A 22063-nucleotide genomic window follows, 5' to 3' on the forward strand; every position below is an offset into this window, starting at 1 on the left:
GGCTGCTATATAGCGCGCGGGCCGGACCGTCCAGTCCGCCCGTGCAGTCGGGGGAAGGCAGCGGCACCAGGACCAGGCAGCCCAGCATGGCAGCGGTCGGAGGGACCCCCAAGCCGCCCAAGAAGGTAACCTGCTCCCTGCAGCCCGGAGGCCGCGGGGAGCTGGCGGGAGCCGCCCCGGCAGAGCTGCGGCTGCGAGGAGCACGGGCAAACGCCAGGACTTTGTTGCCTGCTCTCAGGGAGCGGCCACGGGAAGAGGCTGTTTCTCATCGGCCCTTTAAATATCCCGGAGACCTGGCACCTTCCCGTGTCCTCCTTCGGCCACAGTTTGAATTCAATAGTGCCTCGCTCCAGCGGCGGGTTGGAAAAGACTGAAATCGGGCCTCCCTTTTGGGGGATGAGTGAACTAATGAGTGGGCTGGGCAGCAGTACAGCCAGCCGAGCTCTCCGTGGCCATCACGGGTGGTGGGTGGTGTAGCTGAGATGGTTCAGAAACTGCACAAGCCCAGGATGTTTCACTGATCCTCTCGTGGGTGGATGTCTGGTGGTTGCTCCTGAACCATCAAGGTTTCATTCAAAGGTTTGTTTCAATAAGATGTAATGGGACTATCTTGGTGTCTTTGTTCAGCTCAGTGAAAGTACCAGGATGCCTTAGGGTGATCTCTTTTATTGGACCGACTGTGTTGGTGTGATCAAGTTAGACAAGCTTTTGAATACAAGACTTTCTTCCTCCGGTGGAGCCTGCAGCCGTTTTCTTGCCTTCTCCCTTTGTAAGGTTGTGATGAGCCTTTGCTTGGGTCTGAGCAAGAATGTCATACATTGATTGGAAAGCTTGTCTCACTTCATCCCACCTAGGTAGTTGGTTCAATAAGAGATCACCCTAAGGCATCCTGGTACTCTCACTCGGTTGAACAAAGGCACCAGAATAGCCTATTTGAATGAAAACTTGATGTTTCAGGAGTACCCACCAGACATCTACCCATGAGAGGTTCAGTGAATGCCTGCTGTATCCTTTTTAGAAGGCTATTATCATCATTTAATATTGCACTTCTGTGTGAAAATAAGTTGTGTAAATTAAGTGATTTAAAAAAAAAACCTATTTATTGTAGTCTTCAAATTTGCTTTATGTGAAACACTTGCCTTGGATCCTATTCTGTCTCTATGGCACCTAAATGGAGTTTAGGCAGCTTTCAGCATCCAAGTCTCTTAAATGCAATCCTATTCCATCTTGCTTTACTCCCTTCAAAAAGTTGATATGACCACTTTTGTGATGTGCCTTTGCCATGTGGTGATGTGAGTAATGCATCTCACTATCAAGTGAATTACCACTGTGGAGCACTTCTTGGCCAACAGTTCTGGTCAAGAGGGCAGAAAGCTTTTAGGTAAAAAGTGAATGCCAAACTCCTAGATGACATCTGGGATTTCACAAGTGAACAGTCAGACTGTTGGTAACTCATTTCCACAGTGGGATAAGCCCACAGCCACTCTTAGGATTGAAAGGTACAGAGGATAGGATGAAAACAGGATTTAGACTAAAGACTGTGAATAGAAAACTGTAAATGTGAGTGTGACACCTTCTTATCCCTTTACACTGTGGGTGGGAGAAGCTTTACTCTCTGTGCTAAATCTGAAGCTTTTCCCTTGCTTCTGCCATGGGTGCAAGGAGGAACCCACCTATATTTTGTCCCTAACCAGTAGGCCATTGGATTTGCCGAGTACCTAAATTATAGGCCCTCCTAATTCTAAAGGGATTTTAATACATTTCCCACTTCCCAGGAGACTAGTGTACTTGCCAAGCTATGGGCTAGGCAGGGCAGACAGTAGCCTCAGTTGTCTCCTTGGTGGAGCTGGGGTCACTGGGTGAAAAGGTAAGAGTAACAGCCCCAAGAGAGGAATCAAGAGGGACTAACTCAGGGGTGGGCAAAATGAGGCCCGGAGGCCAGATGCGGCCTGCCAGGCCATTTTATCTTGCCCACAGGGCCCCTAAAAGTTTTAGAAAATTAATATTTATCTGCTCTGGGCTGCCTGTCATGCGGCCCTCGATGGCTTGCCAAAACTCAGTAAGCGGCCCTCTGCCCAAAATAATTGCCCACCCCTGGACTAACTGTAGTCTAGTGAGGATGGTTCTTGCCTGGGATGGAGGGGACCTGGGGTTCTGCTCCTAGTGCTATTTGTCCATTTATCCACTGCAAAATAGTCAGAGGCCTTGGAGCAGGGGACACATTCTAAAGTAATCTAACAGGAGCATTATAGCCAAGAAACTGGTTTTAGATTAATTAAGTGACTCTCATGTTCTGTTACTGTTCACATTACATATAAAACACGACAACTCCCATTTTTATCTGATCAGTTCGAGGCTGAATTTAGCAGAATGAATCATGACAGATGATTATTTTGTTTTATTCTTTGTAATTTGGTACTGTTCAAAATTCTGGGCTATTAAAATTGGGCAAGATTTTTTTCTTTCTTCCTTTCTTTTTACAGTTCTGACTAGACTCAACCAAGTGAAACCAGCTTGTGGAAAAAGCTAGGATAGATTTGAACAATTTGGGAATGTTTCAGTTGCCCCAAAAATGCTACATGCATAATCTTTTGGCTGTGGATTGGCACTTCAGTTGTGCCTTTTCTTTTCTTTTCTTTTCTTTTCTTTGCCAGAAGCTTCTTGTGTTGTAACTGCCTAGGTGACTATTGCAGCTAAAGTACAGATAAGTTAATAAAGAAGTCTGTGGGTATGGTCAAAGGTACACTTCTAGCAGCTTGAAAAGGGAACAGAGAGCTGCTGCTCAGGATTGCAACAGCTGTTACACTATAACTATTACATGTTAGTTACGCAAGTGAGCTAAATTGTCCCAGCTGTGACCCTGAAGAGTTTTGCTACACTTCATACATCTACAGGCTCATGCACATGTAAGCTAGACTGGAGTGGTATGGGTGCTAAGATATATGGTTAGTAGCCCAGAAGTCACAAGTTTGAGGCTATACTAGCAGTGCTCACAGCAGTGTGGCCCTGTCAGACTCCAGTGTATTCTGCTAAATACCTATGACAAAGAAAGGACATATATGCAGTTATGTGTATATATATATATATATACACACACAGAGTTATATACAGTTATAGCAGCTGCTGCACATTTGCAAGAAGCAGCTACCTTCTTTCTCTCCCCCCCCCCAACCTTTCTTTTTGAAGCCACTTAGGATATGAACAAGCATACATTATAAGACACTTTTATGCTAAGTGTTGTTTTTAAAGAAGCACAGATCATACAAATGCAGTGGGGAACGTAGTGGGAGTTCTGCAATGTTCTTTCATCAGAAGAGGAATGGTCCTTAGCTTTCAGTTCTGGGTCACTTGTATTTTCATTTCATTAAAATTGTGATGAGTGGGGCTAATTAGCACATGGACCCTTTCTGGTGGGGTATCTGGAGAACATATACATACTGAGCAGTGCTGAACTGTGCATCATCATGGTTTGAAATGCTTTTGACTTAAATGTGGCCTCAGCCCTATGAACTATGTTGTAAATTATGAGCCTTTGACTTTGGACTAATATCATGTATAGTTTGTGCTATTTTTGAGTAGGTGCCAAAGTGTTGTTCAAAGGTGTGCTTATGGAGTACCTGTGCTAAAATGCGCAACAGTTTCAAACAAAGGTAATGTGCATCAATTCTGGATGAAAGAAGTGCATGGCTATTGTATGCAAATTGGTACAGCCATGATTAATTTCAAGGTTTTCAAATTTGCTTCTCACTTCCATGTGTTGAGGGAGAGCAAGGTCTGACAGTAAGGGAGGGAAAAAGGGCTGGCAGGGAGAAAAGTTGGGAGGAAGAGAGCAAAGGAACTACCTGACCCCTCCCACCTCCAATTAATTTTCTACTAGAGCAGTGGGAATGGGACAAATTCAAGGAAAACCTCTAATAATTAGATTCTATGCCTGGAAAATTATAACGTGTGTGTGTGTATGTATGTATATATATAATTTTTTTTTTTTCATACATAGAATCTAATTATTGGAGGGTCATCTTATAATCCAGTTCATCCTCTATCTGAGTAAATACAGTATTATTTGGGGCAACACCCTGCATATACTCAACTCTTTCCAAACAGAGTAAGACCAAGAAGTATATAGTCAATAAAATAAGAACTAGAGTTCATCAAATTTTCTTTTCCCTTTAGGGTATCCTAGAGCGTCTAGATTCTGGAGAAATTGTGATTGGAGATGGAGGATTTGTCATTGCCCTTGAAAAGAGGGGTTATGTAAAAGCTGGGCCTTGGACTCCAGAAGCTGCAGTAGAACACCCAGAAGCAGGTCAGTTTTAACAGGAAACTAATCATCTGGGGAATGTAAGCATCTTTACTTGCATAAAAACAACAAACAAAACTATTTACCTGTAAGGCAATATGGAACCCGTAAAATTGCTGGAGCAAGGTAAAAGTGCATATGGGTCTCGTAGCTGTTTGGTTGTTTCAACACTTTTGTTTAAAAAACTATTAAGGGTTTTATATCCATATCCATGTGTATAGATATCTTTTAAAGAACCTTAGTAGGTTTTAAACAGAAGTATTGAAACTTGCTTGACTATTGGAGGTCTGTGCAACTTTTATCTTGTTCCAGCTATTTTACGAGTTCCATATTGCCTTAAAGGTAAATAGTTTTGTTATTTTAATTCCCTTCTTAGGTTTACTAATCTTTTTTTTTTTTTTCATTTGCCCACCTACATTAGCTCCTCCATTATATGAACCATACACTTGGCTAGAAATGCCAAAACCATAATCAAAGAGCACTGAAGGCCATCAACCATCATTCTGATAGAACAAGTCAGATGGTGTCAATGACATGTAATAAAATGGCTGGTCTCCTCTGATCTACCCTGTTAGCAAATGTTGTAACTCTGCAGGGAGAGGCTAAATCAGCCATATTGAGTCACTGTCACAAGAGCAGCTCTTGCCCATTAGGATATAAAAGAAATTGGAGCCTCTTGGGTCTGTAGAATCTAGATTCTGGAGGTCGGCCATTCTCTCTCAAACCTTAGGACCAGCCAAGCCCAAAGAAAGTGAGCTAGAGCAGAGGTGGGCAATTATTTGGGCCTGGGGACCACATAGGGAGTTTTGATGAGTTGTGGAAGGCCAGGTCAGCACTCCACTCTCCTATTTCCCCCCCCCCATGCAACAACTCACCAAAACTCATTATGTGGGATGAGGCTGCAGGTGGGTGGGAAGCAGTGTTTAGGAGTGAAATGGGTGAGGCTGGATCATGGGGCTGGGGCCCAGGGCAGAGCTGCAACCTGTTCCCTGCCCTGCAGGAGCGGGGTGGGGGGGGCTGCCTGTGTGCTAGCTCCCAGCTGGGGGTAAGGAGACGGGGGCGGGGGTAGGGGACGCATGCAGCAGAGCTCAACAGGACGGTGCAATCTGTGGTTGCCTCCCCCCAACACTCTGCATAGGGCCAAGCCCCACCCAGAACAGCTTGTACCATGTTTCGGCTCACACCTGCCGGCCTGGCCCCAGCCAGTGTGCACAGCTTACCAAAAGGGCTACTCCCAGTGCAGCTGCCTGGGTGCTGCTTGGCTCTCCTCACCTCCAGCAGTGGCTTCTCCTGTTCCTGCTGCATCATGCTGGGCAGGTGGAGTGGCTAAAAGGCAGCCATGAACTAGGGCAGGAGCTGCCTGGCTAAAGATCCCTCCTCCCCCACCCTCCTAAGTGGCGCAGCCGGAGGCAGAGCTGTCCCTGGAGGTGAGAGGAGCCAAGCAGCACCCAGGCAGTTGCAGTGATGAAGGGAGCAGCCCCATCAGTAAGCTGTGATTGCTGACTGGGGCTGGACCAGTGGGTGTGGACTACACCAGGCAGGGCCAGTGGCCTCATGTGGAGCACTGTGGAGACAGCCACAGACTGGATCCAGTCAGTTGGTAGGTGCCCCCCACGGGCTGGATATAATCGATTGGCAGGCCAGGTCCAGCCTGCAGCCCATATCTGTAGGCCATTCAGGTCATTTTGCCCACCCCTAGAAAGTGTGTCATTGCTCAAAAGTTAAAAGGAGGCGGCGAGTTTGAAACTGCATAGCATGTGTTGACTTTTTGGAGGAGGGCACAAATGCCACCTTTTCAAAGAAAGAACAGTGCTTATTTTAGCTCCGAGGGCTATAAACATTCTACAATGATGGGCACCACACCAGTAGAAAACGGGCAGATTGCCACACAAAGCAGAAGGAGGGTCTGTAAGCAGAGCTAACCTAAAACCAACGTTCTTGCACACCAGCCTTTTAAGCAAATCACTCCGTTTTCTAAACAGCACTGCCAGTGATCTGTTAGGGAAATTTTTGAGAGATAAGCAAGTTATTAGGTACTAGAATTTATATTGCAGTGGCCCTTTGGTTGAGTGGAATAACCTAAGTTTAAAGATATTTTGCAGGCTGCCTGCACTTGGAAAATTTTGATTCTGCTCAGTGAGACTCAACTACCAATATCAAATTTCAAGCAGGATTCTGAGAACTTCTGGAACTGTTCAGTTGAGCAACAGTTTACCTTCCTGACTAGCTCTTGTGTAATAGCTGGCCTAAGCAACATTTTATTTGACCACCCAGCTTATTTACCCAAGAGTATGATTAGAAATAAAGGCTATCACAGCAGAGGTCCAGTGTTTTTTGTGATAGCACTTCCCTCTACTGGATGGAATCAAACATGTGTATATAGATTCACCATAATGACCTTACGTCTTGGAGGTGAAGCTGATGGTTATGTTGAGCCAAGCCCTGCAGGACTTGGCTTAACGTAATCAGGCACTTTTACACATGCTCCAGGGGTGGATGAGTACTTTTTAATTAGAGCAGCTCTGACAGCTGCTCTAATTAAAGCACCCAGAGTATGCTGATTAGCATGCTTCATCAGACTCAATTAATTAATTGAGTCTTCTCTGAGGTGCTGCAATTACAGCGTGTCAGAGCAGCCTTCTTGCACGTCTACAGGCACTCATTATGTCCACTTCATGGAGCAAGTGAAATCTGTGTTTCAGTTGTAAGCTCCATGGGGCAAGACCTCTCTCTTCGTTAAATATACAGAGATGAACAAAATGAGGTCTTCATCTTTGTTTAGGCCAGTGATTCTCAACCAGGGTAACGTAGGTACCTGGGATGCCTTGAGCTCCTTTCAAGGGTGATGCAAAGTGCCACACAATGTTAGCACTGTTAGGTGTGTAAACATGATTTGCATGGTAAACCCAGAGATTTTAAATAGGAATCCATAGTGTTAAAATCTTCTCACCTGTTGTGGGCATTCTTAGTTCTTTGCAATAGAAGAATTGTTTTCTATTATTTTTCTGTAGTTTGGGGGGGGGGGGGGGGAATGAATGAAAACTAGGAGCTGGCATTTTCTAAGGGGTACCTCATCTTTAGCTTTTAGTCTGTTATTTCCAAGATGGGTATCTATCCCTATGTTTGTTTTCATAGACTAGAATAGTTCCTTTGCCATCTTTATGCACAATCTTTTAAGCAGCTGCTTTTTGTTCCTCTCACTGATCCCAACATTTGCTTTCTTGGTATTCTTTCTCTTGTTTTTCCCATATTTGCAGCCATTCTGCAAAGTGAAATTTGAGAGGTCAGCCATATTGGCAGCAAAGGACAGGCAAGGTGCCAAAGGCACAGCAAGTGAGCTTATTGGCAGGGTTACTGTAGTACACAGGACAGGTGAACATCCCCTTACTGGAACCTGACATTCTCAGCAGAGGCTACTGGAATGGTCCAGGGGATTGAATTAGCTGAATTTATAGGGATGATCCTGTCATGGACAGGGGATTGGACTAAATAACCTTCTGAAGTCCCTTCTAGTCAATTTTTTTTTTTTTTTTCTTTCTGTGATTTGTCTACTACCCATACAAGTAGGGGTAAGGAGGCAGGCTTATGGAGAAGACAAGACTGTTACTACCCATGCTCTGCAGCCAAATAAAGTGTCTTTACAATACAGCCTCTAACCAAGATAAAATAACCTAATCTTAAGGATCGATCATCATTTTGTGAGCTGCAACCAAAATGGTAGCGATTATTATATCAAGCCTTATCTTTCCTTTTTAATACCTTGCAGTCCGCCAGCTTCACCGGGAGTTCCTCAGAGCTGGATCAAATGTTTTGCAGACATTCACCTTTTATGCCAGTGAAGACAAACTAAAGAACCGGGGAAACTATGTATCTGACAAAATATCTGTAAGTCTTTTTAAATCGGTGGCAAACTTTCTCTTCTGTGGCTTAAATGTACAAGTATTACTGATTCTTTTCAGTCTGGCAGAACTGATTTGGCCATATTCAAGAAAATGGAAGTAAAAATTCCAGGGGAATGAAAAGATGTATATGATTTGGTGTCTGAAGAGGTAGGAAGGACATCTTCCTTATGATGGCAAACAAAAAAACTTGCAGACTGGGTGGTGAGGGAGAGGAAGCCATGGTCATAATTCCCTTTCCAATTTGAAGGGACTGTATTCAGGAATGAATTAACAAGTAGTAATTACAGGGAATTCTTCAGCAACTGGAAGTATACCCCAACTCCAGAAACGATAAAGAATCCCCAGAACAGTACATGGATAGCAAATGCCACATGACATGAGTTTACAACACTGGAGCAGCCAGTAGATCCAAATTATTGATCTTGGTCCTAAATCTTGTCCTGTTATTGGGTGCAGAGGGCCCTTGACATAAAAGAACAATGTTTTCAATGCATGACGGAGGAGGAAAAGGATACTGGGAGCTGTGTGTGCAGTAGGGTTCAGTGAGGGCTTCTGTAGAGCTATGCAGAACAAGTATTTTTCGTAACCAGAAGATCTGCCATGGTGTGGCTCCTCTGATTCTTCTCTCTGGCTTTAGCCAAGCCTTTGATGGGTGGGGAGGATTTAATAAGGGGCGGAAGAGCAAAAGATAAATCCCTTTATGTGTATACATGAAATTGCACAAGTTGGATTGTAGGACAGCTTTTGAAGCTGGGAATGGATCAGATTTTTCTGTCCTAAGAGGGTGGAAGCACTGGGCTCCAGTAATTGATCCTGTTGTAGCACAGTCACAGAGCATAGTTTAGACCAGTAGTGGGCAAAATGCAGCCCGTGGGCTGGATGCGGCCCACCAGGCCATTCTATCTGGCCCATGAGGCCACTAAAAAATTTAGAAAATTAATATTTAGCTGCCCCTGGCTGCCTGTCACATGGCCCTTGATGGCTTGCAAAAACTCAGTAAGCAGCCCTCCACCGGAAATAATTGCCCACCCCGGTTTAGATAATGATGTCCCAGTGTGTACCTTGCATGCACGCACACACTTTTTACATCATTCAGATGAGGTGAGTGAATTTGTATACAGAGGATGAGTACTTTCCTTATTTCTATAATGCCTCCATACCTAGAAAAAAAAATGTCACTAGTGCTCTGTCAATTTAACCCCCCCTCCCTCCCTGCCACACAAACACATCTTTAGGTGTGAGTTATCTTCACAAGTTCTGATTTTGCTAATTTAGGAGTCAAGGGAACTAGATTTTTCAGTCTAGATTGCTAATAAATCATGCATGATGATACCTGTTTTTTTTCCTTCAAACTCGTATGTTTAAATCAGGGGTGTCAAAAATCAGGCCGAAAGGTGCTGATCCTGGGTCTCAGTTGATCCACATGCCATGTATGGTGCATGCTGGATTGGTCTCACAAGCAGGGCCCAGGATGCATGTTGCACCTGGTGCCTGTTCCAGCCACTCTGGGATCTGTGCCATGTTCCCTGGCTGCTCTGGGATGCATCCTGCACATTGTACCTGATCCAGCCAGTTGGGGACCAGCCCTGCACGTTATGTCTTCAGACTCTACATGGTGTCTGCCCTGGGTGGACCACACTGAATGTGGTACCTATTCAGTCTGCTCTGGGCTCTTACTGCATGTAGCAATCACTCCAGGTGATCTGAGACCTGTGCTGTATACACTGTGAGCCACAGAGCGGCAGCTGGAACTGGTGCCATTTGTGGTGGATCTGGTGGGGAGAGGGAAAGGGTGGAGGGAGTTCCATGGGCCTGATCTGGCCTGTGGACTTGCCCCCCTCATTATTCATCTGGTCCCTGGGGCCAGATAAGTTTGACCCTTGATTTAAATAACCTAATGTCATTGATGTTACAGTGCTATCATTAGTGCTCTTGTTAACATTTTCTAAAAATTTTTCATCTCTGTGCAAACTTCAGTTTAGTAATTTGTCAACTTTTCAAATTATAAATATAGCATGACTACAGATGAATAATCAATTCATCAAAACTTGGTTTTTATAAAAATTGCCCTCCAAGAAATAAATAACCACATAATATAAATTCATATTCATACCCATAACTGGTCAGCTGAGATGCAGAGAAACATTGTTTAAAACCAAATATTTGCTTATTTTCCCACCCTCTCCAGAAGTAGAAAATACACAGGTGGCGCTTTATATGTAGGCATAGTGAATATTATGTTGTTTCTATTCCATCATAATGAATGGTTGTTGTATACTTAATGATGAAGGACAAGCTGTGAGGGTTGGAAAACACCAAGAGATTTTTACCTTACTGTGTGCTTTATATCCAATTTTAACTTTAAAAACAAATCTTTAAATAGCTACGCTGTGTAACAATAAATGAATAACCAGATAGGCACCTGATTTCTTAATGATCTGTCCTGAAGTATGAAGAATCAGGACTTAGTGACATGTCAATAGTATGACCATCACAAGTATCTCTCTCATAAATATTCAGAGTTACCTTGATTAAATATGGTATAATTGTAGGCTTTCTTAAAAATGCTTAAGATCCTGTGATGGAAGCCACTAATATTTAAGAATACAATTGTACTAGAACAGTACACCCCCAGACAAGCCAAATCATGATGATCTCAATGTTGGGTGACAACATAGTGAGACATTTATATGTCCTGTTAGCAGACTTGAAAATCATGCTAATATGGTTTTAACTTTACTAACATCTTGATGAAGTAATTTAACGTCTTGATATTATGACAGCTCACAAGAGGCCTGATATTAGTAGATAATTTAAAATGTCTGCTCATTTTTCTTAACATGCCTATTTCCTTAATGAAGCAAAAACTAATTATAAATGGTAAGCCTACATGAAAGACTGGTTATGATTCTTAAGGAAAACTAAATCGTCTGATACACAGACATATCTGTAAACAGCTGGTACTGATGCAGTCTGTCTTCATATTTCAGGGCCAGAAAGTAAATGAAGCTGCTTGTGACATTGCACAAGAAGTATCCCAAGAAGGAGATGCTTTGGTGGCAGGAGGAGTCAGTCAGACACCATCTTACCTCAGCTGCAAGGATAAAGCAGAGGTTAAAGCAATTTTCCAAAAGCAGCTAGAGGTCTTTGTTAAAAAGAATGTGGACTTCTTAATTGCAGAGGTAAAATCAACATTTCTGTAGTATCAACGCAGTGCCTTCAATTCATATTATATACATTTCCTCTTTCAAAAATAAGTACTATGTTTTGAACTCTTACAGTCGGGTGTATTTCTGTATATTTAGGAATGTCTGCTAGTGTCCTAGAGTGGAAATGAACTCCTTGGCTGCACATCTTTATTTCAGCTGAGGTAAACCACAAGAATAAAGAAGGTGGGTGAAGGTGGCTCTGCCTCACCTTTGAATCTCTCCATATTTTGAGTCTCTTCCCAGCAACTGGCCAAAATCAGGACTTTTCTGGAATAAACTTAATGAACAGACGAGTTTTTCCTTACTACTTCCCTCTATGCCTGCATTATTCTGGAAAAAGAGTACTTTAATTTAGACTATTTTAATCTACTTTACATTCCATTCAGCTTCACAGTTGTACAATTACTGAGGTGAAGGGAGGTACTTCAGGATAAGTGCAAAGAGATTCAAGTCCTTGACTTTGTGGTAGGGGTAGAGATTAAAGCATATACCAAGGGTGGGCAATTATTTCGGGCAAAGGGCTGCTTAATGAGGTTTGGTGAGCTGTTGAGGGCCACAATGGGTAGCCCTGCCCCGTGACAGTTGCCGTATCCCCCAGTTGCCATCTTGGGACTGGAAGTCCTAGCCCCTGACCTTTGCCACTGGAGGTCCCCCCCCCCTTTCTGCCCCCCCTTCCCATACTCCTTTGGGGGGGTTGTCATCTTACAACCAGAAAAAAACAAATCATATGCTAAAAGTCAAACACCTACTATAATGTATTTTAATTTTTATTACAAAAAATATTTTTGTTGTGATTTGTGTTTGTGCTGTATATAGAGGTGATTGCATAATAACTCAATATAAGAGACTAAGAATTCATTTTGTGTGTATGGTGGGAGGGTGTGGGGGAGTTTGTCAGGGGATGTGGCTGGGGGGGGCATAAGGTATGTTGGGGGGGGGTGTTGTCTGTGGGATGTGGGTGTGTGGCTCTGGAACACACTGGTCTCTCCTGCAGTCAACAAAGGCAATACTGCTGAGGTGTGTGTGGTATTTGTGGGGTGTGATGGAAGGTGGAAGGGATGTGGGGACCCCCCCCCCCCTACACACACACACACTCCCACCATGGCGCAGCAGCAGTCAGGGGTGCTGGCTTTGGTGCCTGGCTCCAAACAGCACTGCATGTTGCAGTATGGAGTGCAGCCCCTGCTGGACAGTCTCTATTGCTAGCACTCCCCACACTCTCATGCAGCAGGGGAGGGAAGCCCCAGGCACTGGAGCTGGCTGCCTTCCCTGCCCAGCTGGCACCAGTGCCTGGGGCTTCCATCCTGTGTTGAGCAACTGTGGGGGAGCGCTGGCAATACAGACTGCCTGGCAGGGGCTGCGCTCTTCACACTGATGTGCAGAGCTGGCCAGAGCCAGGCACCAGCACCGAGCACAAGCGCCACCCCTACCTCCTCCCACCACTGCTGTTGCCACCCCTGCTTCCTACCAGGGCTGTACACCATGGGGGGGAGTGTGGGAGGGGTCCCTTCGCCCCCACACACTGCCCAGCTGAGTTCTGCACTGCCGTTGTCCCCCTGGGCACGGGCTTCACACTGCAGCCAGCCAGAGCCCCAGCCCCAAGCTCCACGGTCCAGCCCAGCTGCAGAACCCCCAATCCCTCCCTTCCCTACTTGCTACCTGGATGGAGCAGCATGCAGAGAAGCCTGTAGCAGCAACCCCACCTGGTGCTAATGGGGCCAGCCCTTTTGCCCATGAGGTTAGGAGAGAGGTATAATAGGGTATGTTGGGGGTGGGCGTAGGTGCCTCAATCCCACCCTCATAGGCGGAAGAGGTGGGCAGGACACAATTTGTTGGGGGGCCCTGCAGGCCAGATGAAAGTGCCTGGCGGGCCAGGTTTGGCTACAGGCCATATTTTGCCCACCCCTGGCACATACAATGCTTAAGTGTTCTGTTTGTTATCTTTCAGTATTTTGAACATGTTGAAGAAGCTTCCTGGGCAGTTGAAGTCTTAAAAGAATCTGGGAAGCCAGTTGCAGTTTCTTTGTGCATTGGTCCAGAGGGAGATATGCATGGTATACCTCCTGGAGAATGTGCTGTCCAGCTGGTAAAGGCAGGTAAGTGTCAGTTTAGGAGAGCATGTATGTGGGAAAGAATATTTAGGCAAATGAGACGAACTGAAGTAAATAAGGTAGATAATACATGCATCATAACTAAGTGGTCTAGGCCATGTCTACAGAGTAAGCTTGCCAATGGCAGCAGTAGTGCTCTCCAGCTTAGTGCTGATTTGGGCAGGTAGCCTTATAAACTGGAAGCAGTGTAGCCACATCCATGTAGCATTATTAGGGCTCTTTAACCCACCCTATCAGCAATGGTAATTGGCCTGCCTCTAGCCTGCCTGTAGCACCACACAGATGCAGTTCATGCAGGGCAGCAGGCAGCTGCTTGAGCTGTTCCCAAGGATGTTAAGTTTATCAGGTAGGCATGGCTTTTCTGACTTATAATTAATATGTGTAATCCAAAATTGCTTTCTCTTTAGACTGTTTCTGTATGCAGACTTTACTAAAGAAACCTTTAAAAAAAGCAGAATAATTCCTGTGCTTTGGTAATCCTTGTTGTTCAAGCAGTCTAATGGGCCATGGGCAGCTGGGATTAAGTAGAGTAGTCCTACAACTTCTCTACTTCTGGCTGCAGTGCCAATTCTAATACAGAGAATACCAACATGGCTGAAGGAATAAAAAGAACCTAAAGCCACCTTTTCAGCATCTGATTGCAGAAAATAAAAGAAGCAGAGCTGTTTGGACAAAAACTGCATATAGAAAGGACCCTAAGAATGGATCATGTGTAGGTTGAGTACTGCAGTTTTTATTGTATTTTCTGCACCCAAGGCTGGTACAAGGGCAGAATTTAGGAAGACAGAAAACTAGCATTACCTTATATAGCCAAAGCTATATACCATGTTGGCTGATGCAGTGCTGCAAAGAAATGCAACAGCATAGGGATGAAGAGTGTGACTGTTGTGGAATCAGGAAGAGAGCAGATAGATGTAGACGCTGACAGGCATAATTTGTTGACAAGACACTGGCATGGGGGAAGGTAGGGCTGGTTTTGCTCTGACTGCCTTGTGTTCATCATAGTACTAGTGTGCAGATTGTTTTGCTTCCAGAGCACCTCAGCTAAGAATTTTAATCTTTCCTTAAATCATTCCACAGTTCCTAGAAGGCAGCATCATTGAAAAGTCATTTTCCTTGCCTTCTAGGTGCTTCTATTGTTGGGGTGAACTGCCATTTTGACCCAGAGACTTGCCTAAAAACTGTGAAGCTCATGAAAGAGGGCTTACAGGCTGCTAAGCTGAAAGCACACCTGATGTCTCAACCACTTGCTTTCCATACCCCTGATTGTGGGAAGCAGGGTTTTATTGATCTTCCAGAATTTCCTTTCGGTAAGACTTGGACATGTCTTACACTGCTTGTTAATTTTTCACTTTTTAGCAAAGACTTCTTTATATTCACTATGATAAATGTACATCATCCTCTTCTGAAGTTAAAATCCTGGAAAGTAATTTCTTTTGGTATTAACCAAAAAGTGATCATCTCTAACATTGTACAGGTATACTTCCACTAAATGGAGGTTGTAGTTGAGAGGCATCAAGGAATGAACTAAAATTTAAATTGTGAAGGGAATAGTTTAAAAAGTCATAGGTTGAAGTCATCTAATGTAACTGGATGAATTTCCATTGACTTCAATGAAGGGTCCCTTTTTACTTCGGTTATTTCTGAAAATTACATCCTTAAACAATAAGGTTCACCACAAAGCTGGAGGGTAAAAAAGTCAGACCCAACATGCAGATAAACACAGCACACTTGTCCTTTTTTTTTTTCTGTGACTCTCTAGGGGATCTCTTTTAAAAAGTAATCCTATACTTCGTAGCTTAGATAGTTGCCATATATCTCATCCAAGCAGCTTAAACACTGAAGAAGCAGCTTCACTACACACTCAGAGTCCCAGACTGCAAATTCAAATAGGGATGTTGTCTGAGAAGATCTCTCTCTACACACTCTAAAGACTTCTCTGCATCACTGGAGTCCCTACATTTGTAACTAGGGACATATCTAAATCGTAGTTTCATGGATTTCACATAAACCACAGCATTGTCTACAACTGCTGGAAAATCCGGCATTGGCCACAATTTTCCATGAAATCAAACAAACAAAAAAAGCAGTAGTGATGTAGATGAAGTGAAGGCAACCTCTGCCAATTAGCGGTGAGGCAAGGAAGTAGCAGTGTTGTAGACTGAGTGAAGGTGCCCTCCACCAATTGGCAGGAAGGGCTGGGAGCACCCAGGCCCTTCCACCTAAGGATCTGAAGAGAGTTAAACATTTAACTCAAGAGTTGCTAAATAGGACAAAAGCCTATATTTCAGTGCATCTTTTCTGGATTACATTTTAAATACACAATCAAAATATGGCATTTAACTTAGCACTTTATCTGGATCAGAATGTAGGAAATGCAGTCTTTTGGACCAAGTAAACTTATGGCAAGTGTATCACAGGGGAACGCCACAAAATCTAAATACCACAGTGTAATGAGATTTTTTTTTTTTTTATCATTAATCTAGACTAAGACACTTTTAATCTTTACTATAGAAACTCACTCATGTCTCTGACTTTGCACTTAACTGTAGATGAGAATGTAAAATGATGATGTTTTGCTAAAAATTTGCTAAACAGGGTTTTATTGACCTTAAAGCTGGTACATATCATTATAGGTCTGGAACCAAGAGTTCTTACTAGATGGGATGTTCAAAAATATGCGAGAGAGGCCTATAACTTGGGAATCCGGTACATTGGAGGCTGCTGTGGATTTGAGCCCTATCACATCAGAGCAATAGCTGAGGAGCTGGCCCCTGAAAGAGGATTTTTGCCAGAGGCTTCTGAGAAACATGGTAGCTGGGGAAGTGGTTTGAGCATGCATACTAAACCTTGGGTCAGAGCAAGGTGTGTGTATATATTTTTTTATTTATTTTTTAACTATAGCATTAAAATGACACTGTGCCTGCACTGTACAGTAGTTCCTGTTGGTCTATACAAAAAAAAGTATGTTGATTTGTAATGTTGAAAGTTGAGATCTAATCTTTAAGACTTATCCTGGCCTCACTTGACTTTAGTGGGTACAGATTTTCACCTCAATTTGTTAAGGTTGAGATCTGAAAAGTCTCTGAGCTTGGTGGGTTGGCCTCTCAGTATCTCCAGTACTCTTACTGAGATTTAGAGTTGTGGCATTTAGGGTCTTTCAAAAATCAAGACCTGTGTCTAAATATACAGTAGTGCAAAGTGGTCCACTGAACTTTCCTTTTATATATGAACTTATGCATAATAGACGAGGTGCCCTGGAAGCTTAGACCTTGGACATACATTACTTTCATAGCACTATATATGCCCTTATGTTATAAAAAGCAAGCATGAGTATAATCTGTGCTCTCTGGAGCTGCCACAGAAATAGCACATCTGCCACAAAAATGTTCTTGTTTTAAAACAGGCATTCTTTGTAATGCTACCTTTATTTTTAGTGGCATTTTACATGAAGTACTATATGGGATCTCTCGGACGCCCAGCATCCCACAGTTCTCTGCTTTCCTCCCCTTCTCCAATGGGGAGGGAGAGAGAGCGGCTAGCTCCTTGACAGCCTGCAAGAAGGAAAGCTGCAGCTTTTTTGCTTTGGTGGCTGTCAAAGAGCCATTACTGCCCTGTTTTGCATGGCGGCAGCAGCAACAGCTGATCACGTGGCAGAGGCAGTGAGCCTGTCAGAGGCTGGAAAGAGAAAGGGGAGAGGCCCTTTTGCCCCTTGGTGGGAGAGCATACTTTTTTCAGAGGCTTGTGGCACTCCAGCCAAATGGGTCATGCACATACGCAGAACTAAAGTGCTCTTTTTTGTATTGCCATCAGGTACTGTGCTGTGCTCTAAATGAGGGAAGCATGGTGCTCGGTAGATGCAGCTAGTGCCTTCCATTGATATTTTTTTGTTTTTCCATTAGTGCAAGCGGAGTTGGGTATTCATCCCATACTAACCTGAAAAGTCTTATGAAATCTCTGAAATTTATTCACAGATTACCAACATACATGACTAGTTTGTTTGAAAAAGAATGAAATGCTCACAGAAAAAAGATCTTTAGAGAAGTAATTTTGCCTAACAAGCCTCCCCAGACTACTTTGATCAGGATTGGGCTTTGTATTTATATCTCGCATCTGTGCATATTTTTCGTGCACTTGTGTTGGCTTGTGCGTGTGAAACATTTCCTGATTTTAAAGGGAATTCTTGTACATAAAAAGGATGCCCCTTTTAAAATGAAGAAAATGTCACAGGCTTTCATTTAGGCCAATGTAAAAGTAAGTCTTGCATGTTAAGATATAGAATGTAGACAGAGTGCCATGCTAATAACTCCTGATGGTGAGTGACTTAATGTTTCTTGAAGAAATGAAAGACCTTTTTCAATACCTGGTCACCCCAGCCCACACTCAAATCTCTATATCTAGACCCAATATTAATTTAAAATGTATGCAAATTAAATAAATACCCCTACTGTGGAGGTTTGAACAATGATTCTTTTAAATATTCTGGGTTATAACGCATGCTAAAGTGCCTCTTCTTTATATAGGGCCAGAAAAGAGTACTGGGAGAATCTGCTGCCTGCTTCAGGCAGGCCATACTGTCCTTCAGTGTCAAAACCAGATGCCTGGGGAGTGACAAAAGGAGCTGCAGAGCTAATGCAACAGAAAGAGGCAACAACTGAACAACAGCTGAAAGAGCTCTTTGAGAAACAGAAGTTCAAATCCAGTATGGTTGCCTAAATGTCATCTTGAATTATGTATGGAGCCCTTCCAAATGTGTTTCCTTACCATTTGGAATCTGTGAAGGCATGTGTCCAGGTTTAATGTACCAGTTGACATGTAACAGTGAAACTAAATGCAGACAGACTGTGATTACAAATGATCTATATCAATCCTTGATAATAAAATCCTTTTCTGTAAGAACCCTTTAGACATTCTGTTATTTCAAGGTAGGGAACTTTGAGCTATATTAATAATTGGGCTACCATTACAATTTGAAAAGTGTGGTGATGATGAATATTTTAGTACTATACTACAGTAAACCACCAGTGCTGTTTGGCTTAGCTTACTGATACAAGGGAATAAAGCTCTTGCCTTTTGCTCTGTGAAAATAATATCACATCACTGGATCCCTGTCTTGGGTTTCCCTTTTCATCATAAGGCTAGACAGTAACTTCCACAGATCTCAAGATTTGTTGACCTTTTGAGGTCCTGGGAAGGGCACTTCAATACTGTGCCAACTGCCAGTACTTCAAACTCACCATCAGGCATATATGTCAAATGGAATTTGATTAAATGTGAAATAGTGACAATGTACCTGGGCTTGGCAAAAGGTCAGTGCATTACATGGGCAGATCCAGAGGACTGCAGTGGCACAGTTGCACCCACATTTCAGACCATGATGTGGGAGCAGCAGCCAGGAACTTTTTAAGTCCCTGAACTTGGTAAGAATTCTCTCTCCCTCCCACTTTCTCCCATGTACTCAGTGGCACCTGTTTCAGCTGGGCTATGCGATATGGGCTCAACCCAGGACCGTGGCAGTGTGGGGGGCCAACACCTGCTCTAATTAAATTGTTTTGTACAAACTATTTTTCCATGTAATCAGAGCATACGCAGCCTGGGAGCAGGCTCAGGGAGGAGGAACATGCCTGCTGCTGCTGCTCTCAGCTAAGCCCAGCTTCCCACAGCCTGGCTGGAGAGGGACAGGAGCAGGTCTGGAGCACTACCTCCCCTCCCTGCCCCAGCCAGAGACAGGACAGCAGTATTGGTGGGTGGGGGAGGGGAGATCTGCTGAGCGTGGAGGGGAAGGAAGAAGGTGCCAAGAGCAGGGCATGGGTGACATTCTTACCTGATTTAGAGAGAAAGAAAAAAAATCCCTGGCTGCTGTTCCTATGGCATGGCCTGCCTGGCCGAGGAGGCTAGGAATAGATGCAGCAACCCTGAAGCACCAGTTGCTGCTCCCCTTTACAAAGTCCTGGATCTGCCCACAGTGCATTAAAGTATGTAGTGAACAATAAACAATAATGCTTTAAGAAATCACCAAGCAGCCACAAAGAAGAACCAGGTTTTTTAACATAACTGTGGGGGCCTTATACCAAGTCATACTTTCGAGGTTCCCTTTCTACCCACTCTTCTACAGTTTATAAATTGCCCATACATTTTTAAATCAGAGTCAGCATTGGGAGGTCCCTATACAAAGGTCAGTTCCGTAGTTTGAGAGCCCCCATTTAAAAAGTCAATAGTTTGCAACACTTGGACATGTTCTTCTATACAGACTCATTGAGCACCAGCCCCAGACTTTGTTCTGCTTTTCTCTCCAGAATGTGTAGAGGCTTTAGGGACTTCTGTTTCTTTGCCAATAAGCAAAGGAAGGTACGGGGAGCAGATTTTTCTCTCTCAGCTTTTAATCTGTTTCAGCAGAAGCTTCCTATTTATAGAGTTCCAGGAGTCTGCAGTTCTGGGGAGCAGGGATTGAGTTAGTTGCCCTGCCTCTGCTATCAGAGTAATTGGAATAATACTATTTCTACCCTTTTCCTGCTTACCAGTCTGCCTGATGCCTTTGTGCATTTCAGGCAAAAGAGACTTGTTTTAGTTTTGTAAAGAAGAAAACTCTAGACTGTCCTGTAGGAAGCTACAAGGTTTGCATGATGCCTGCAGCAGCAGCTTCTTCCCCTTGCTCCGTGGAGCAAGAGGAGACAGCTGTTCTCCAAGACACGCTGAAATTCCCTGCTGTCGCCTGCTATCAGATTTCTGACTCCACAGGGGAAAACATAATCCCCTATCACAGTGAGAAATCTCTAAACACCCCTGGCTGAAGTAGTTTTTAGCCAGTATTTTCTGCACAAGTATCACATTTTCTTTTGCAAGGAAAGGGAAGGAAAAAAATCTGTGCCTTGACCATAGGCAGCCACATGGTCTGGTCTCTGCTGTGAAATCCATATATGCTAGTCTGAGGTGAAATACATTCATGTATTGTTCTTCTTGAGCTCTGCTGACACCAGTGAAATATTTAACACCATCTCATTTCATTCTGTGAGGTGTTAAATTAGTTTAAATGCAGGTTTTATTGATTTAAGACAGGGGAATGTTACCATAAGAACTTCAACATGTTGATTTATCACATAGATGCGTTTGTATTACATTTTCTTTATGAATCCATCTCCCCAGCAGATGTGGCATCTAGCACAATACATTTCATGAGAGATAACAGAGCACCCTTCAGGACCTGTAATTAGAGAATCTGTGTAATAATCAACATCCTGTGTGGATATACATATGTAAAACTTCAGAGACAGACAACAGTGAATATTCCTCACACTTAAGACAAGGAGACAGGATTTTAGTATAGTTTGTTGAACTTTTCTGCGCATTTCTCTTGGTAAAAGGGAAAATCAACAGAAACAGATGGCTTTCAGTGGAGAACTGAGGGGATAGGGAGGTAGGAGGCAAGTGTGCATTTTTGAAGAGATGAATTACAAATTAGGTTCAGAAACATTTTACCAGCTTAAAAAAATCATTGATCCTAACTTTTCTCAGCAAAATTACAATCAGACTGTCTGCCCCATTCATGTATTAAATGGCATTACAAATTATTGTTTGTATTAGTCTACTTAATCAAGATTAAGCTAAGGCAATCCTACACTATAAACATCAGCCAATATAGCAATGTTATTTAGGATTTTTTAGGCAACGTTTAGATTTTGGCAATGCTCCTAGAGGAAACAGGTATCCCAACGTAAAAGTGCTTCCTTTGGCACTGGTTATGTCACCCATTGAATCTCTAGTCTAAACTCACTATTTTGCTCGTCTACCCTAGATTAGGTGGATTTTGCTGAAATAGCAAAAGCGTAAGTAGGTCAAAGCAACTATCCACTATGCCTATTTGTAAATTTTTACTTTATGCAACTGGACCTAGTTATTATAATTTAAATGGCCCAGTTTACTACAGTATATTAATTTGCATATACTGTAATACATTCATAAACTACAATATACTGGTAATTTTCCTATACAAAGGAATTTCTTCTCTTGTGTATAGCTTTCTGAAACTTGAGATTTGTCATATTAATCCAACTGCTTTTTTTTTTTAAATCCCACCAGAGCATGACATGTAAAGACATTTTGTTTGGAACACGTGCCTTGGGGCAGATAGCAAGGGAGCTGCGAAGAGCCGATCCCTGCGGGTCCCTTCTCTGCTGTCCACCCCAAGCCGTGCATGCACCTGCTGCCAGTAATGAGCCAGGCCAGAGCTCCAAAAACCCTAGTGCAGCTGCTTGCAGCATCCCTGCGACCAGCCTAGGCTCTATGGCGGGTGGCATGGGGCCTGCCCAGAGCCTGGGCTGGCTTTGGCAGGCAGCCTGGAGACTGCAAGCAGCTGCACTGGGGTCTGCAGAGCCCAGCCCAACTCACTGCTGGTGGCAGGTGCACGCATGCCTCAGGGTGGACAGCGGGGAAGAGGCTGGGTCTGCACTGACACAACAAGGATTGGGCACCTTGTGACTCCCCCACCATCTGCCCTGAGATGCACATGCAGTCATTACCAGCAGTGAGCCAGGCTGGGGCTCC

At 43.6% G+C, this 22063-nt stretch overlaps 1 protein-coding gene across 1 annotated transcript; it reads left to right on the forward strand.

Moving 5' to 3' along the window:
• Positions 1 to 16: 16 nt before the first annotated feature.
• LOC102561209 (betaine--homocysteine S-methyltransferase 1) lies at positions 17 to 18421 on the forward strand. The gene is made up of 8 exons (XM_006257924.4): positions 17 to 125; positions 4174 to 4306; positions 8067 to 8185; positions 11193 to 11384; positions 13360 to 13507; positions 14650 to 14832; positions 16159 to 16387; positions 18046 to 18421. The coding sequence occupies exons 1-8, from the start codon at positions 87 to 89 to the stop codon at positions 18236 to 18238; spliced, it is 1236 nt and encodes a 411-aa protein (XP_006257986.1). The 5' UTR covers positions 17 to 86; the 3' UTR covers positions 18239 to 18421.
• Positions 18422 to 22063: the final 3642 nt, after the last annotated feature.

The sequence above is a fragment of the Alligator mississippiensis genome, chromosome 3 (assembly GCF_030867095.1).
Source record: "Alligator mississippiensis isolate rAllMis1 chromosome 3, rAllMis1, whole genome shotgun sequence".
In the NCBI taxonomy this organism is placed as follows: domain Eukaryota; kingdom Metazoa; phylum Chordata; order Crocodylia; family Alligatoridae; genus Alligator; species Alligator mississippiensis.

Bases quoted from the DNA above. Each gene is read 5' to 3' on its own strand.
- LOC102561209 (XM_006257924.4), top strand. From the start codon at position 87: ATGGCAGCGGTCGGAGGGACCCCCAAGCCGCCCAAGAAG. The intron at 8,186-11,192 runs GTAAGTCTTTTT...TTCATATTTCAG, and splicing joins ATGTATCTGACAAAATATCT to GGCCAGAAAGTAAATGAAGC. The intron at 11,385-13,359 runs GTAAAATCAACA...GTTATCTTTCAG, and splicing joins TGGACTTCTTAATTGCAGAG to TATTTTGAACATGTTGAAGA.